Source organism: Pithys albifrons, chromosome 9, assembly GCF_047495875.1.
Source record: "Pithys albifrons albifrons isolate INPA30051 chromosome 9, PitAlb_v1, whole genome shotgun sequence".
Taxonomy (NCBI): domain Eukaryota; kingdom Metazoa; phylum Chordata; class Aves; order Passeriformes; family Thamnophilidae; genus Pithys; species Pithys albifrons.
The window spans coordinates 34,920,768-34,937,978 of NC_092466.1; the positions used below are offsets into that span (position 1 = coordinate 34,920,768).

At 49.6% G+C, this 17,211-nt stretch overlaps 1 protein-coding gene across 6 annotated transcripts in view; it reads right to left on the reverse strand.

Moving 5' to 3' along the window:
* Positions 1-16,055, reverse strand: part of MICU1 (mitochondrial calcium uptake 1) — a 104,580-nt gene extending 88,525 nt beyond the window's left edge. For 2 of the 6 annotated variants that reach the window (XM_071564369.1, XM_071564363.1), the window contains exons 1-3: positions 15,992-16,055; positions 14,428-14,506; positions 2,514-2,675 (exon numbers count right to left, since the gene is read on the reverse strand). In XM_071564369.1, coding sequence (XP_071420470.1) covers positions 2,514-2,674 — 161 coding nt within the window. In that variant the 5' untranslated portion in view covers position 2,675; positions 14,428-14,506; positions 15,992-16,055. Of the gene's footprint in view, positions 1-2,513; positions 2,676-6,406; positions 6,544-14,427; positions 14,507-14,607; positions 14,629-15,889; positions 15,910-15,946; positions 15,971-15,991 lie in introns of those variants that run through there. The other 4 variants (XM_071564368.1, XM_071564365.1, XM_071564366.1 and 1 more) reach the window with 4 other exon arrangements.
* Positions 16,056-17,211: the final 1,156 nt, after the last annotated feature.

Consider the following 17,211-nt stretch of genomic DNA (forward strand, 5'->3'; position numbering starts at 1 on the left):
CTGGGGATAAAGAGGCACTGCAGCAGTGCAGGTTATTAGCAAAACACAGCATAAAGCTGTGCTGGATCACTGTGTTCTCCCTCTGCCTGAGCAACTCCCTGCAGCAGACACCCAGGTTTGACAGCTCTCGAACAGCCAGAACAACTCCCATCACCTTTCTGCTGCTGCATTAAAACCAGAGCCCTGCAGCCACAGGTGAGCAGACAGACAGCAATAAATCACTGAAAACCAGAATGAAAACAGCACAGGTTTTCAGCAAACCCTTTGTTTTCAGACTTTAACTGCTGTCATGTGCTTGAGTGACACTGTTGGTGCCACATCGGGGCAGAGAAGGGAGTCCCTGATGTATTCCAGGTGTGGCACAGGCCCAGGGTTCAGTGAGGGTCAGGTAAGCCAGAATATGCCTCAGTTATGGAAATATTGCTTGTCCTGCTTGTGCTGCACTGAATCACAGAATCATAGAATCAGTTGGGTTGGAAGAGACATCCAAGATCATCAAGTCCAACCCTTGGTCCAACTCCAGTCCCTTTACCAGATCATGGTACTCAGTGCCACGGCCAAGCTCAGCTGAAAAACCTCCAGGGATGGGGAATCCACCCCCTCTCTGGGCAGCCCATTCCAATCCCTGAGCACTCTCTCTGCAAAGAAGTTTTTTCTGACCTCCAACTTCAATTTCCCCTGGCAGAGCTTGAGCCCATCGTGCCCCCTTGTCCTATTGCTGAGTGCCTGGGAGAAGAGACCAGCCCCCACCTGGCCAGAACTTCCCTTCAGGGAGTTCCAGACAGTGCTGAGGTCGCCTCTGAGCCTCCTCTTCTCCAGGCTAAACACCCCCAGCTCCCTCAGCCTCTCCCCACAGCACTTGTGCTCCAGTCCCTTCTCCAGCCTCGTTGCTCTTCTCTGGCCCCGCTCCAGCCCCTCAATCTCTTGCCTCAACTGAGGGGCCCAGAACTGAACACAACACTCAAGGTGTGGCCTCCCCAAGGCAGAGTCCAGGGGAAGGGTCACTGCCCTGGGCCTGCTGGCCACGCTACTTTGGATCCAGGCCAGGATTCCCTTGGCCTTCTTGGCCACCTGGGCACACTGGTGGCTCCTGTTGAGCTTCCTGTCCCTCAGTCCCCCCAGGTCCCTCTGCCTGGCTGCTCTCCAGCCACTCTGTGCCCAGCCTGGAGCGCTGCAGGGGTTGGGGTGGCCAAAGGGCACGACCTGCACTTGGCCTTGTTGAACTTCATCCCATTGGAATCAGCCCATCTCTCAAGTCTATCCAGATCCCTCTGCAGAGCCCTCCTGCCTTCCAGCAGGTCGACACTCCCTCCCAACTTGGTGTCATCAGCAAATTTGCTGATGATGGTCTCAATCCCCTCATCTAAATCATCAATAAAGATGTTAAACAGGACTGGACCCAACACAGACCCCTGGGGAACACCACTGGTGACCGGCTGCCAGCTGGACACAGCCCCGTTCACCAGCACTCTCTGGGCCCTCCAGCCAGCTCCTAACCCAGCACAGAGTGCCCCTGTCCAAGCCTCTCAACCCACGAGTAGGTGTTGTCAGACTCCAAATCCACATAAATCCTGTGTGCTGCTGCCTTCCCACTAAGAGGTAGACTGTCCCCCTCAGCTCCCCTGCTACATTTGACACAAGGATCAGTCAGCAGAACACACCAAAAACCAGAGCAGCACAGCCTGACAAGTTGTGCTTCTCAAACAGCTCCCCCAGGAGCTGTGCAAGCAAAAGTTTGTCTCTGCACAACACCACAAACCACCACACAGGGAGCCACTGACAGCCATTCCTTCCATGCAGCAGAAGCAGGACAAACAATATTGGGGAGCATCCAAAGGACATGAGGATGGAAAAGAGCCTAGAGGGGCAGTGTGTGAGGGCACTGAGGGCACTTGGTGTGCTCAGCTGGAGGAGACTGAGGGGAGACCTCACTGCAGGGACAACTTCCTCAGGAGGGGCAGGCACTGATCTCTGCTCTGTGGGATCAGGGACAGCACCCAGGGAAGGGCTGGAGCTGTGTCAGGGCAGGGACAGCACCCAGGGAAGGGCTGGAGCTGTGTCAGGGCAGGGACAGCACCCAGGGAAGGGCTGGAGCTGTGCCAGGGCAGGGACAGCACCCAGGGAAGGGCTGGAGCTGTGCCAGGGCAGGGACAGCACCCAGGGAAGGGCTGGAGCTGTGCCAGGGCAGGGACAGCACCCAGGGAAGGGCTGGAGCTGTGTCAGGGCAGGGACAGGTTGGAGGTTATAAAAAGGCTCTTCCCCCAGAGGGTGGTGGGCACTGACCAGGCTCCCCAGGGCAGTGGGCACAGCCCGAGGCTGCCAGAGCTCCAGGAGTGTTTGGATGATCCTCTTGGGGATGGACCTGTGCAGTGCCAGGAGTTGGATTCCATGATCCCTGTGGGTCCCTCCCAACTCAGCATATCCACGATTCTGTGAGTGACACTTTGCAAAGTCTCCCCATCGGCAGGTACTTACCACAGGCAAAAAAAAGTAATTAAAATTACATAGGTTACCTCTGCCAAAGGAACCTGGCACCGGCTGTGGCTGCAGTTGTGCCGATGAACGCTGCCAGCATGAGCCTACGCCGCGCCCCAGGGTGTTGGGCTGCCCCGTGGTAGCGCCGCGCCACGGCCACCAGTCCCGCGGCCACGGGCACGAACCGGAGCCGGAGCATCCTGCAGGGGAGAGGGGAGTCAGGAGAGCGGCCCTCCCGCAGGGGAGAGGGGAGGCAGGAGAGCGGCCCTCCCGCAGGGGAGAGGGGAGGCAGGAGAGCAAGGGAGAGAGGGGGCAGGAGAGCAAGGGAGAGAGGGGGCAGGAGAGCAAGGGAGAGAGGGGGCAGGAGAGCAAGGGAGAGAGGGGGCAGTAAAGTAACCATCCTGCAAGGGAGAGAGGCATCAGCAGAGCCGCCATCCTGCAAGGGAGAGGGCTCAGGAGAGCAGCCATCCTGCAAGGGAGAGGGCTCAGGAGAGCAGCCATCCTGCAGGGGAGAGAGGGGGCAGGAAAGGGAGAGAGGGGTCAGGAAAGGAACCATCCTGCAAGGGAGAGAGGGGGCAGGAAAGCAACACAAGGTTTGCAGAGGGACTCCCCTAAAAATCTTCAGAAAGTAACTGTCACAGGTGTTTGTTACCTGTCCTGCAATAGGCAGGTAATCCAGTAAACAGCAAATTATGAGTGTCAGGTGTTGGCCCAGCCTGGATGACACACCAGCTACTCATCAGCATTATTTAAATTCCTTCTCAGCCTTTCCCCAGCAAGAGGGAATCTCTCTTGCCCACAGAGGCTGCCCCGTCCCTGGAGTGTTCAAGGCCAGACTGGACAGGACTTGGAGCAACCTGGGCTGGTGGGAGGTGTCCCTGCCCATGGCAGGGGGCTGAAACTGGATGAGATTTAAGGTCCCTTCCAACCCAAACCATTCCATGAAGTATTTTCAGTCTCCCTCTCTAGTGCCAAGGCATGGAAGATGCAGGTAGGTCTAACAAGCAACTGCAGCAGGTCAGAGCCATTTGGTCAAAGGGAAAGTCACAGCTGGATTTTAAAAGGCAAATTAAGCCAAATAACAAGCAAACCTACCAAACAAAACCCAACCCCTCTGTGCTTGAATCACTTCTTCAGCTTGCCTGGAGCAAAACATTTACATTCAACTGGAAGCACAAGGCAAGTTCCAAAGTGTCAAAAGTTGTAAAGCACAATCCATATCCCAGCACAAGACAAATGGGAAACCAGAGCGACAAATCTAAACATAATTACACTGGGAAATGGGAAGCACAGAAACATCACCCCATCACACACCAGCTGCAGGAGGCAAAGCAATTTGGGTGGCTGAGGAGAGGGTAAACCAGCCCTTTGAAAAGATAATGTGCTGCATCCCTTAGTGAAATAATGGTCTTATTTCCAACTGAGGCAAATTCAATTATTCCAACCATGGGGTCAGCTTTAAAACTGGGAACAGAATGGTGAAGGAATACCCAAGGCCAGCAAAAACACAGAGAAGAGGAGCTGTGGCTCAGTTTTTCCTTTTATTCCCTGTTCTTGCATATTCCCAGCCAGCAAATAACCACAGAACACAAAAAGTCAGATCTACTGGTTTCCATCTGCTTTTGCAGAGCCACAGGTTGACTGTTCATGGGCAAACACCACAAAACATGGTGCTCACAGCAAAGCCACATGAACAGCAGCCACTGGATATTCATCTGGGCACTCATTAGAAATCAGCATTATCATTCTGTTTATCCCTTTTAAAATAAACAGGCTTAAAATCTAAGTTTTAATGGAACACAGCCAGCTGACAGCATTTATCCACCAATCCTCTCCAGCTCTGAACAACAGGAGACTGTTAAGAAAAACATCTCTTATCACAAATTTAAACTTATCTCCACTCTACACAAACCTGATTCTCCCATTTCATCCCCAGGGATGAATTTCTGTTACATATGCAGAGAAAAATCTGCATGTGTTGCTTCCCCCAAGAAAGTGATCCTTGCCCTTACTCGGGCTCCCCATCCTAATTACAGCTTTATATTCCTAAGATGTATTGGATGAGGGAAGTGTTGCCAGTACCATTTAATCAGCCAAAATGAAAATCAAGCCCCACTGAGCTTACTTTTGAGCTTGAAGAGATTTTTACAACATTTTAGATTGTTGGCTTTAGTGCTGCATAAATGTTTACTTTGCCTGAGCCTTAAGAAACACTAAATTATCTGCTTTGTCCAAGTAATCTCCATCCTTGATTGTGCTGGGACACTCACCCAGACAGTGCTCACTTATTAGCAATTGCCTGAGAGAGCTGAAAGAGGCAGTTCCCATATTAACCCTAAATTAAAAAGCATCCTTATCTCAGAACAATAAAAAAATCCCTTTTGGAAGCTGAATTTTTCGTGCTTTCCCCCCTGAAGTTTTTACAACCTCTCCCAATTTCCTTTTAATTTAAATCAAAAGCACCAAGATATTTGGCATGTTTGGTTAAAAGCTCCAGGCACTGAAGTCAAGATCACTTGAGAAAGCTGGTGCTCACTTTTAAAAAGATTAAAAATAAGCATCTTGCCCTGAGTGCAGCAATGAAAAGCTCAGCACCAGGACCTGCAGTAGAGCAAGGAATAAAACTGAGATCAAGCACAAAAATCCCATGAACTGATGTGATTAAAATAAGAAACAATCTGAATTCCTGTATGATTTAATGTAATAAAGGATTAGTTTTTATAGGATGTAACAAAGTAGCCCAGAGGAAAAAAACCCAACTACTTAACTCCAAAATAATGAAAAGAAGCAAACATAAAAGTTATCAAGATGTTCCAGTGCTGCTGCCACAGGGAATCTGTAGATTGTATTTTTGTTTCCAAGAGATAAGCCCATCTTATCTTAAGTTCTTGCTCAGAACAGCTCTACAGCTGCTTTCAGAGATTGAATTTAATATCCTTGGACACAAGAAATAGTTGGGGCTGTTCTCCAGAACAGAATGGCCCATCTGCTTTTATTTATGCCACAAGACATTGGTGCTATTTCTTTTATAAAGCAGAAGTGTCAACTGACAGACTCAAACCCATTGGGAAAATACCACTTCTAGTCCAAGCCATGCCAGGCTCCATTCACACTGAGGACATCCAGATCACTTGGAAAGAAGAAATTCAAAATTATTTCAACACTTGCACCCACTCTGGCTTGATGTGGATATTTGATTGCCCCAAACAATGATGCTCTGCCTGCCAACCTGTTCTCCAAGGAAGCTGAGACACTTCTCCCCCTGGCCACATCCAGGGCATCATCAGTCCAGCCCCGGATTCATCCAGTGCAGATCCCAACTCTTGCATCCTTTGTCAGACACCAAAAGAACAGAACAAAAGGACTTGCTCCTGTTTTTCCAGCCCCCCAATTAGCTGGTGGTTCCAAGACTGAAAGGACAAAGCAGCCCAGCCCAGGGAAAAGGGGCTTCCCACACCTGGGGACCCCCCAGCACTGCATTTTGTAGCCCTTTTTGGGGATCCAGAGGAGATGACACACACTTAGAGCAGTTGTGATGTCAAACCCAGCCTCGGTGGCACAAGCACATGAGAGGGAGAACAGTAATTAAATAAGCTGATGGGTGTTTAATTTTTAATCAGAGAAGGGTTCACAGGCACTTGTTATTTGAACAATTTTAGTAGGACAGGGTAAGCTCAGGCATTAGTCACATTGGAGTATCAATTGGAAATTTAAATTAAAAATACGGTTATGCAGCAAGATCTTAAAAAAAAATTGCATTTAGGAGGCACTACTTCATCACCAGAACTCCTGCAGAGACTGGCTGGGATGGAGTCACCAAGGACTCAAACAGCTTTCCAGAGCTGTGTGGTTTATTAAAAAGCAAAGTCTGACATTGCCAGAGCACATCAAGACATCCTGACCCAGCAGATGCTGTAGGAAAATTCCTCACCTGCCTCCACCTCAGCCCTGGCTGTCAGTTATCCCTCACCCTGCTCACTGAAGCCAGGGAGAGCTCCAGAAGGTGTGGGGGCCTCTGAAGAACAGTCAGCAACTCAGAGCAGCTCTCAGCTCTCCTGTCTTCACCTTCTGAAGAGGATTTTTGGGAAGGAAAAATTAAAATGAGGAAAAAAATTATGACACATCCAAAGGGAAGGAAAAGTGAAGGTGCAAGGGAAAGGGTAAAGTAATCAGGAGAGAAGTTTCACCACTAACACTAGAGATTGTTAAAAACAATCTGAAACACATAAACCAGGGGGGGAAACCCTCATAGGCAAAAACTTCCTGCCTCCACCAAGATCATTAATTATGGTTAATTATGTTTTCTCCTCCCTCCAGTTATCCACACTTTTCATTTACAAACTGGTAACACTGAGAGAAATTCCCAGAGCAGCTGTGGCTGCCCCATCCCTGGAAGTGTCCAAGGCCAGGCTGGACAGGGCTTGGAGCACCCTGGGATAGTGTGGGGTGTCCCTGCCCATGGCAGGGGGTGGAATGGGATGAGCTTTAAGGTCCCTTCTAACCCAAACCATTCAAAGACTCCACAAAATTAATACAAGAGTAATTCCTACAAAAGGTGCCTGGAGGGGCATTCCAGCTGCTGAGGATCTGAATCCACCACCTCCCCCATCTCCAAGACAGACCAAACTGCTGCTGCTCTTTTCCCCTCCAAATGTTCACCTTACCCAGCACAATTTTCAGATAAAGGATTTCTCCCATTATTGCAGTTATTAGCCTGCTAAGGAGCATAAATCAGTTTGGGGAATGAAAATGAAATCCAGCAGCAAAAGCAATTTCTCCTCAGGTGGGAGACTGGGGCAATATTTGATCACATTAATTTGGCTGGAGAGGGGAACCACATTTGTTTTGGAGCACGATTCAAATTGATGTGGGGTCTGTGGAGCATCAATCAGTGCAGGCAAAGACTGGAAATTCCTTTCTAACCTTCACTGCAGTGAAGTTTCACCTTTCCCTAAACTCCTCAGCCCTGAAAATGCAGAGTTCCCAACCCACAGCTGTGTAACCACACCCAGCCATCACCCAACATCCCCCACCTCACAGGTTTCTTTACTCTGCCAAACAGTTGTACTGATTTTCAGTTCTATTTAGAGAAGGTGATGGGTTGCAAAGACACACACAGGCCCTTGGATTTAGCTTAAACAAAGCTGATTCCAATGGGATGAAGTTGAACAAGGCCAAGTGCAGGTCCTGCCCTTTGGCCACCCCAACCCCTGCAGCGCTCCAGGCTGGGCACAGAGTGGCTGGAGAGCAGCCAGGCAGAGGGACCTGGGGGGACTGAGGGACAGGAAGCTCAACAGGAGCCAACAGTGTGCCCAGGTGGCCAAGAAGGCCAAGGGGATCCTGGCCTGGATCCAAACTAGTGTGGCCAGCAGGCCCAGGGCAGTGACCCTTCCCCTGGACTCTGCCTTGGGGAGGCCACACCTTGAGTGTTGTGTTCAGTTCTGGGCCCTTCAGTTGAGGAAAGAGATTGAGGGGCTGGAGCGGGGCCAGAGAAGAGCAACGAGGCTGGAGAAGGGACTGGAGCACAAGTGCTGTGGGGAGAGGCTGAGGGAGCTGGGGGTGTTTAGCCTGGAGAAGAGGAGGCTCAGAGGTGACCTCAGCACTGTCTGGAACTGCCTGAAGGGAAGTTCTGGCCAGGTGGGGGTTGGTCTCTTCTCCCAGGCACTCAGCAATAGGACAAGGGGGCACGATGGGCTCAAGCTCTGCCAAGGGAGGTTTAGGTTGGAGATGAGGAAGAAGTTATTTACACAGAGAGTGGTCAGGGATTGGAATGGGCTGCCCAGAGAGGGGGTGGATTCCCCATCCCTGGAGGTTTTTAACCTGAGCTTGGCCGTGGCACTGAGTGCCATGATCTGGTAAAGGGACTGGAGTTGGACCAAGGGTTGGACTTGATGATCTCGGAGGTCTTTTCCAACACAATCCATTCTGTGATTCTGTGATTATTAGTAACTGCAGCTGGACTATTTATAAGGATGTAGGTCAGGAGCTACCCTGGGCTTGGTCTTACCTTGAGAGAGAGACAGGAATGTTCACAGGCTGGGGAAAGACTTTGGTGCCAACTAAACTGGCAGAAGAAACATCACTTGGCAAGCTCAAGAGCAACCCCAAATGCAGCCTGGATTGAGGATCTGAGAGGGGATGGATGCAGCCCCCACCAACTGCAGCTTTGGAGAAACAAATGAAAAATGAGTGTCCTCAAACAGAATAAGCAGGTTCCATCTGTTGCAGCAGCACTGAAATAGCACCTTCAGCCAGGATAAAGTATTTTCTTGCTGCTTCAGACACTCAGACTCCAGCAATGCACAGTAGGTTTTTAAGGGGCAGCTATAAAGTTCCACAGAAATGGATGCCAAATGCTGCTTTTTCCTGCTTAAAGCTTTTCTTTCCCTTCCTCCACCCAAAATGCAGCATATTCCTTCGACTGTTCTACCTAGAACACATTACAGGAAACCCCAGCCCTGACAAACTCCACAGTAGCATCTCCAGGGAAGCCAAAGGTAACCAGGAGAGCTGTAAAAACTAAGCCCAGCCCAAAAACTTCTCACCCTTATTAAGGATAAAGGCCCTTTTACTTCTACCTTAATCAGTCCAATGTGAAATCTCCTTTTTCCAGTCACTATTCCCAAATAATCCAGCTGCCTTTGCAAAGCAGCCCAAAGAGCACCAGAGCAGAGGCATTTCTGCACTGATCTGAGGAGCAAAGGTTTGTCAGAGGGGTAGAAAACACAACACTTCTGCCTTTTCCTGCAGAAAGCTCCAGCCAGCAGGAACACATCTGCTTAATGACCCAAGTGATTTAACCTGCCTTGCACAATCTGTCCTGATTTTCCTGAAGATTCCTAACTTTTGTGCCAAATGGAGAGACTCTCCTTGAAGCTCCTGCCCTTTCTCCAGCAAAGTGTCACCTCCCTGTGTGTGCCTTACCACAAACAAGAAATACCTCAGAGCAATCAGATTTGAGAAATGTTTATGCCTTACTTGACTCAAAAAACCCTGATGTTAAATCCTAATGAATAAACGTGTGTTTCACAAGAAAATAATTCTGGGAGGGAAAACCTTTGAGAAGAAAGCAAAAGCCTCTTTAGGCTGTCAAGGTGACAATTCGGCAGGACTGAGTTATCTGCAGATACAGGAGATAAATTTCTTTTTGGATGCAGACAGGCAGCAAATCATCTCAGAATTTGATACAGTGAAGTCTGAAGTCCTCTCTGACAGGAGGGAAAAAGAAACCCCATGTTGCCTTTTAAACAGAAACACCACCCATGGGATTTCCTGCTGTAGAAAACACCTCTCCTGTGCAAAGGGCCACACTTTGGTGGCACACACAAAGAAGTCTGAAATAAAAAAGCCTTACTAAAACAAACAATTTCACAGCATCTGTTTCATCTCCCAGATGGTGATTGCTTGGGAGCAGAGTGTTGCTACTCCCAAAAGAGAAAAGGCAAGTTCAAATTGCTTCAGTTGCTTTCCCAGCAACACATTATTGGATTAGCCTGAACTTCAAGAGAGGGAAACAGAACATGGACAAGCCTGGCTAGTGCCTTGTGCTTTTAGAACCTGACCTGAGGAGCTCAGTTCCAGCAGGAAACAGCCAGCAGCAAACACCTGGCTCCATCCAAGGTGGGCAGGCAGAGACCACACCTCTGGGATGTGTCTGTATCACTGCTGGGATTTTGGTGGCAAAAGTACAACTGCTCTCGAAGCTGCTGAAGCAAAAATGGCAGAGTGGGAAGGTTACATCAAACTGATGAAAGCACAGCTGTTAAAGTGGTGGCACAGGCCACAGCCAGTCCATGCTGGCAGCTCTGCATCACAGACACTACAGATCATGGAGCCACAGGGATGCACAGGGCTCATGTTTCAAGCACAGGTCAGCTGCTCCTCTCTAACCATGACCTTCTATCTTGTTGTCTACGTGAGGATCTTGTGTTTCACTTCAAAGAGCTCAAGGGAAGAGAAACAACTAAGAATTTTAGCTTGAGAGACCCTGGAGACTGAGAAAAAACCCTGCTCCAGACAAGTCAGCTTTTTTCCTACACAGAATCACAAAATCAATTGGGTTGGAAAAGGCCTCCGAGATCATCAAGTCCAACCCTTGGTCCAACTCCAGTCCCTTTACCAGATCATGGCACTCAGTGCCACGGCCAAGCTCACCTTAAAAACCTCCAGGGATGGGGAATCCACCCCCTCTCTGGGCAGCCCATTCCAATGCCTGAGCACTCTCTCTGCAAAGAAGTTTTTTCTGCTCTCCAACTTCAATTTCCCCTGGCAGAGCTTGAGCCCATCGTGCCCCCTTGTCCTATTGCTGAGTGCCTGGGAGAAGAGACCAACCCCCACCTGGCCAGAACTTCCCTCCAGGGAGATCCAGACAGTGCTGAGGTCACCTCTGAGCCTCCTCTTCATAAACACACAACCTGAAAACCAGTTTAGTTGAAGGCACCGATGTGTCCTGTTGGGGGGTAGAGGAAGAGTTACAAGTTGTCACAGGCTGCAGAGACAGAAAGGAAACCCAGTAATGAAGCAAAGGCTGTTAATGCAAAGCATCTCAGGACAGACATTCAGCTGTCAGAGCCCAGCACAAGCACCTGGCCCAACCCCAGCTGCACATTCCCACTTTGGACCAGGCCCAGCTCAAAATTCCCAGGTACAAGGAGCATTGCTTTGGTCTGCCTGCCCTTCTCCTGCCCCACATCCACAGAGGAACCCTTGCAGTGGTGGGACTGCAATAAACTCCCTGAAGGGAAGTTCTGGCCAGGTGGGGGTTGGTCTCTTCTCCCAGGCACTCAGCAATAGGACAAGGGGGCACGATGGGCTCAAGCTCTGCCAGGGAAAATTGAAGTTGGAGAGCAGAAAAAACTTCTTTGCAGAGAGAGTGCTCAGGGATTGGAATGGGCTGCCCAGAGAGGGGGTGGATTCCCCATCCCTGGAGGTTTTTCAGCTGAGCTTGGCCGTGGCACTGAGTGCCATGATCTGGTAAAGGGACTGGAGTTGGACCAAGGGTTGGACTTGATGATCTCAGAGGTCTTTTCCAACCCAATCCATTCTATGATTGCTCAAAGCTGCTCTCAGAGGTGAAGTCTGGAATGCATGGGAGAAAACCCCATTGCAGGTTTCCTTGGGGGAAAAAAACAGTCACTGCACTCAGACACAGAACAGACAAACACAACCCAGAATTTACTACCCAGGGACTTTTCAAACAACTCTACAGAAAAACAATGCATGACCTGTCTAGTTTTCCTCTTTTAAAGTATCTTAAATCTAAAAGCAAGAGGCAAAGCTGCCACAGGCTTTGGATGGCCTGTGCTTAGAGAGACAAAGTGCCTCAGGCTCTACTCAGTTTCTACGGTGAGTCCTTGTATTTCTCTCTTGAAGTGTCAAACACATCACACCAAACACAAAGAGTCATCCTCAGCCTTCCAGCACCTACGGAAAAGCTGGAGAGGGACTGGGAAAAAGGGATGGAGGGACAGGACACAGGGAATGGCTTCCCACTCCAGAGGGTTAGATGGGATATTGGGAAGGAATCCTTCCCTGTGAGGGTGGGCAGGCCCTGGCACAGGTTGGGCAGAGAAGCTGTGGCTGCTCCATCCCTGGGAGTGTCCCAGGCCAGGTTGGACAGGGCTTGGAGCAACCTGGGCTGGTGGGAGGTGTCCCTGCCCATGGCAGGGGGTGGGACTGGATAATCATTAAGGGCCCTTCCAAGCCAAACCATTCCAAGATTCTGTGTTTGAGGAAGCCACACTATTTGCAATGGACTTTTCTTAAAAACAATTCTGTGGGGTTTTTTTAAAAAGTGGTAACTTCCATCTCAAAGGTGTCCAGTACTCAAAGACTTTGGGTAACTGTTCCCTACTAAAATATCCTAAACAACATCACCCCAACCCAAAATCACACCTACACCAAGATACTTTTTTACTGCACCTCTGCAACACCCCAACAGGAACACACAACACCTGGGATAAATATAAATAAGGTTATTTTTGTTGTTGTACACAGGCATCCTCAGCCTCACTGCACTGTGTTAAAATACAGGGCACCAGTATGGCCACTGGGGAATAAACAAAGAATTTACAACTCTCAGCTCATTTCCAGAAGTGCCCCAGCAGCAAGTGGAACAGCATCAAACAATGTGTTCTTACAACAAACCTAAGGTGACAGCTACAGAACTTATTTTGCTCAAGAAATAAAAAATAGGGTGTTTCCACATTGTAGATCTAAACATGCTGATACCACCTCAAACATCACCTGAATTATGGAATGTTCATGGGCTTCAAAGCCTTGCTGAGACTTCACATGGTGTGCAAGTCCTGCAGTTTGTGCTGTTAAACTGCCTGAGGACAAGGAGATCATCTCTCCTCTGAAACTCTGCCCCAGGCTTCCCAGAGGCACAGCAGGGACCTGGGCAGGGAGGTGGCACAGGGAGCAGTGGCACACAGGGAGCTCCAGAGGGTCCCCAAATAGCAGTGGTGTCAGCAAAACACATCATTCCTTTCCCTCCAGAGCATGGAATTTCAACGTCAGTTCAGGAAGCACAATGAAAACCACAGAGGTTTCTGCAGAAAATGGGTCACTGGGAGAATAAACCACTTCCCTAAGTAAACAAAGAGGGGTTACATGAGCTCACCTTCCATAGCCCAGGGTGCTCCAAGCCCTGTCCAGCCTGGCCTTGGACACTCCCAGGAATGGGGCAGCCACAGCTTCTCTGGCCAACCTGTGCCAGGCCTGCCCACCCTCCCAGGGAAGAGTTTTATCCCATTTCCCACCTACCCCTGCCCTCTATAGCTGTTCAATACTCTATTGCTCCAGATGGACAAGCACACACAGTTCAAGCACCTTTCCTTAGTTCTGGTTGTTTGAGGGTTTTCTTTATACCTCCCAATGTTCAAATACATTTTTACCAAGTGCACAGAAATTACTGCAACACACTAAGTTAAAATGCAGCTTTTTCAGTGTGTTATTTATGTTTTGATATTTTGTGGAAGTGGCACAGCTGAGTCTGGGTTGACAGGCAGCTCCAGGCACACAATTTCCCCCACAGCTCACTGTGCACCAGGGAAGTCAGCACAACTTTTCCCACTGCAAAAAGGCAACCCCTTCTCCCAGGCCTTTAGGAAAAACCCTGAGTGGACACTTCAGGACAGGAGTAACTCCACACAGGGCATAGTTAAGGGTAAGCAGCCAGGCAGAGGGACCTGGGGGGACTGAGGGACAGGAAGCTCAACAGGAGCCAACAGTGTGCCCAGGTGGCCAAGAAGGCCAAGGGGATCCTGGCCTGGATCCAAACTAGCGTGGCCTGCAGGCCCAGGGCAGTGACCCTTCCCCTGGACTGTGCCTTGGGGAGGCCACACCTTGAGTGTTGTGTTCAGTTCTGGGCCCCTCAGTTCAGGCAAGAGATTGAGGGGCTGGAGCGGGGCCAGAGAAGAGCAACGAGGCTGGAGAAGGGACTGGAGCACAAGTGCTGTGGGGAGAGGCTGAGGGAGCTGGGGGTGTTTAGCCTGGAGAAGAGGAGGCTCAGAGGTGACCTCAGCACTGTCTGGAACTGCCTGAAGGGAAGTTCTGGCCAGCTGGGGGTTGGTCTCTTCTCCCAGGCACTCAGCAATAGGACAAGGGGGCACGATGGGCTCAAGCTCTGCCAGGGGAAATTGAAGTTGGAGAGCAGAAAAAACTTCTTTGCAGAGAGAGTGCTCAGGCATTGGAATGGGCTGCCCAGAGAGGGGGTGGATTCCCCATCCCTGGATGTTTTTCAGCTGAGCTTGGCCGTGGCACTGAGTGCCATGATCTGGTAAATGGACTGGAGTTGGACCAAGGGTTGGACTTTTTTTTTGGTCTTTTCCAACCCAATCCATTCTATGATTCTATCAGCCAGGTGATTAGTCCAGCAGAGTTAAAGCACCTGAGAGGAGGGCTCAGCTGTGAGTTGCCCACCCCAGCACTCAGCAACACCATCCTCACCTGCAGGGTATTTTCTCCCAGCTTGCAGGCCAAGAAGTCACAGAGAACACAAGGAATTATTTCTTTGCAGGGCTGTTTTCTAAAGGCAAGAAAGAAACAGGATAATGAGTATAACCTTTTGCTGCCAGCAGCATGCTGCACCCACCTTGCCCCTGCATTTTAGTGCTCACAAATACTGACCTCAGGAAATTCATCTCAAATAAAGCTGGAGGGGAAACAAATAAATAAGGCCACTTTTATTTGAGATTTGCATGTCAAATAAAGGCAGCAGGGGGAAAACGGTCAACAGCTGATGGAAGGAAATAAAGACAAACCAAGTCTGAGCTGGCATTTGTGCTTCTAGAGGAGAAACTCCTCAAAACTCAGCCTGCTTTGAGCTGCCCACCCCTGCTTAGACCCCACTGAACACATTCAGGTTTCACACCTTTCCCAGGCTCTCTGAAGAGAAGGCACACACAGAACACACAAATCACGCCGTGACAGGGAACACCCCGAGCAGCTCATTAACTCAGGCTCGTGTTCCCCGCACAAACTGCAAACCCGGCCTGAGTTAAACCCTTAACGAAGCACAATTAGGGGTGAAGTGTCCTGACAGGAGCTCTGACACACCGTGATACACCCACACGGCCCGGGATAACCCCCCCCACGGCCCCCGAGACCCCCACATGGCCCGGGATACCCCTATGATACCCCACACGGCCCAGGATACCCCCCACACGGCCCGGGTGGCCCCTCATAACGCCACACGGCCCCGGGATACCCCACACAGCCCGGGATACCCCCACAGGGCCCGGGATACCCCCATAATACCCCACACGGCCCCTGATACCCCCATGATACCCCACACGGCCCAGGATACCCCCCACACCGCCACACGGCCCAGGATACCCCCCACACCGCCACACGGCCCAGGATACCCCCCACACCGCCACACGGCCCAGGATACCCCCCACACCGCCACACGGCCCCGGGATACCCCACACAGCCCGGGATACCCCCATAGGGCCCGGGATAACCCCCCCCACGGCCCCGCATACCCCACCACGGGCCCCGGGATACCCCCACGATACCCCACACGGCCCCTGATACCCCCACACGGGGCCCGGGATACACCCAGGATACCCCCACACAGTCCGGGTGGCCGCTCATACCCTCACACGGGGCCCAGGATACCACCATGATACCCCACACGGCCCCTGATACCCCCACACGGGGCCCGGGATACCCCCACGATACCCCACACGGCCCCTGATACCCCCACACGGGGCCCGGGATACACCCAGGATACCCCCACACAGCCCAGGATACCCCCACACAGTCCGGGTGGCCGCTCATACCCTCACACGGGGCCCAGGATACCACCATGATACCCCACACGGCCCCTGATACCCCCACGCGCCCACCCAGCGACAAAACAACGCGGAGCCCGAGTCCAGCCCTAAGGACTGGAGCCACAGCGGACCGGGGAAGCCAAGGCACGGCAGAAGGACCGGTTTCCCAGGCAGCAGCTCCACCTCACCCCGTTCCCAAAGCCCGGGAACGCCGCGGGCCCGGCACCGCTCACCTCGGCCCGGCGCGTCCTCCCGCGCTTCCGGGGGCGGGGCCGGGGGCGTGGCAACAGTGGAGGGCGTGGCTTGGTGTGGAGGGGCGTGATCTGTGCGAGTGGGCGTGGCCTCGGGCAGTGTTTAAACTCTGCCCAAAGTTTGTGTTTAGGGGTTATTTATACATATAAATGTAAAGTTCTGGAATGTCTGGACCTGTTTTTTTAGTTATATATATATACACACACGCACACACACATATACAGTATAGGGTTTCAGAGACCCGTTTATTTATTTATATTTATATATATATATATATATACACACACGTGTATATAAAATATATGTTTAGGTTCTGATATGTCTGTTTATAGGGTTTCAGGGACCCATTTTTTGTTTATAAATGTCTATACACACACACACATATAAAAATATATATATAGGTTCTGACATGTCTATATATAAAGGTTTCAGGGACCCAAATTTTATTTATTTTTACATATATATACACATATACATACATAAATATATATACAGGTTTTGAAATGTCAATATACAGGGTTTTAGGGACCCACTGTTTTATTTATTTATATATACACAAACAGATATACATATATAGACATGTGTACAGGTTCTGAAATCTCTATAAATAGGGTTTCAGGGACCCAGTTTTTTATTTTTATATATATTTATACACACACACATATGTATATATATATATAAATATAAGTCAAGGTTCTGAAATGTCTATATGTAGGTTTCAGGGACCCATTTTTTTTATTTATAAATACACACACACATATACATAGATAAATATATGTACAGGTTCTGAAATGTCAATATATAGGGTTTTAGGGACCTGGGTTTTTATTTATATACAAATATATACACACACACATATATAAATATATGTATAGGTTCTGACATGCCTATATATATAGTGTTTCAGGGACCTGCTTTTTTGTTTTTTTATATATATATATATATATATATATACACATACATATATACATATATACACACATATATACATACATATATATATACACACATATATAAAAATATCTGTATAGGTTCTGAAATGTTTATATACAGGGTTTCAGGGACCCATTTTTAATTTATTTATATATACACACCCATATATATGTAATATATGTATAACTTCTGAAATGTCTCTCCATAGAGTTTCAGAGGCCCACTTACATATATATCTCAGGGGCCCATTTATATATAGATAGATTCT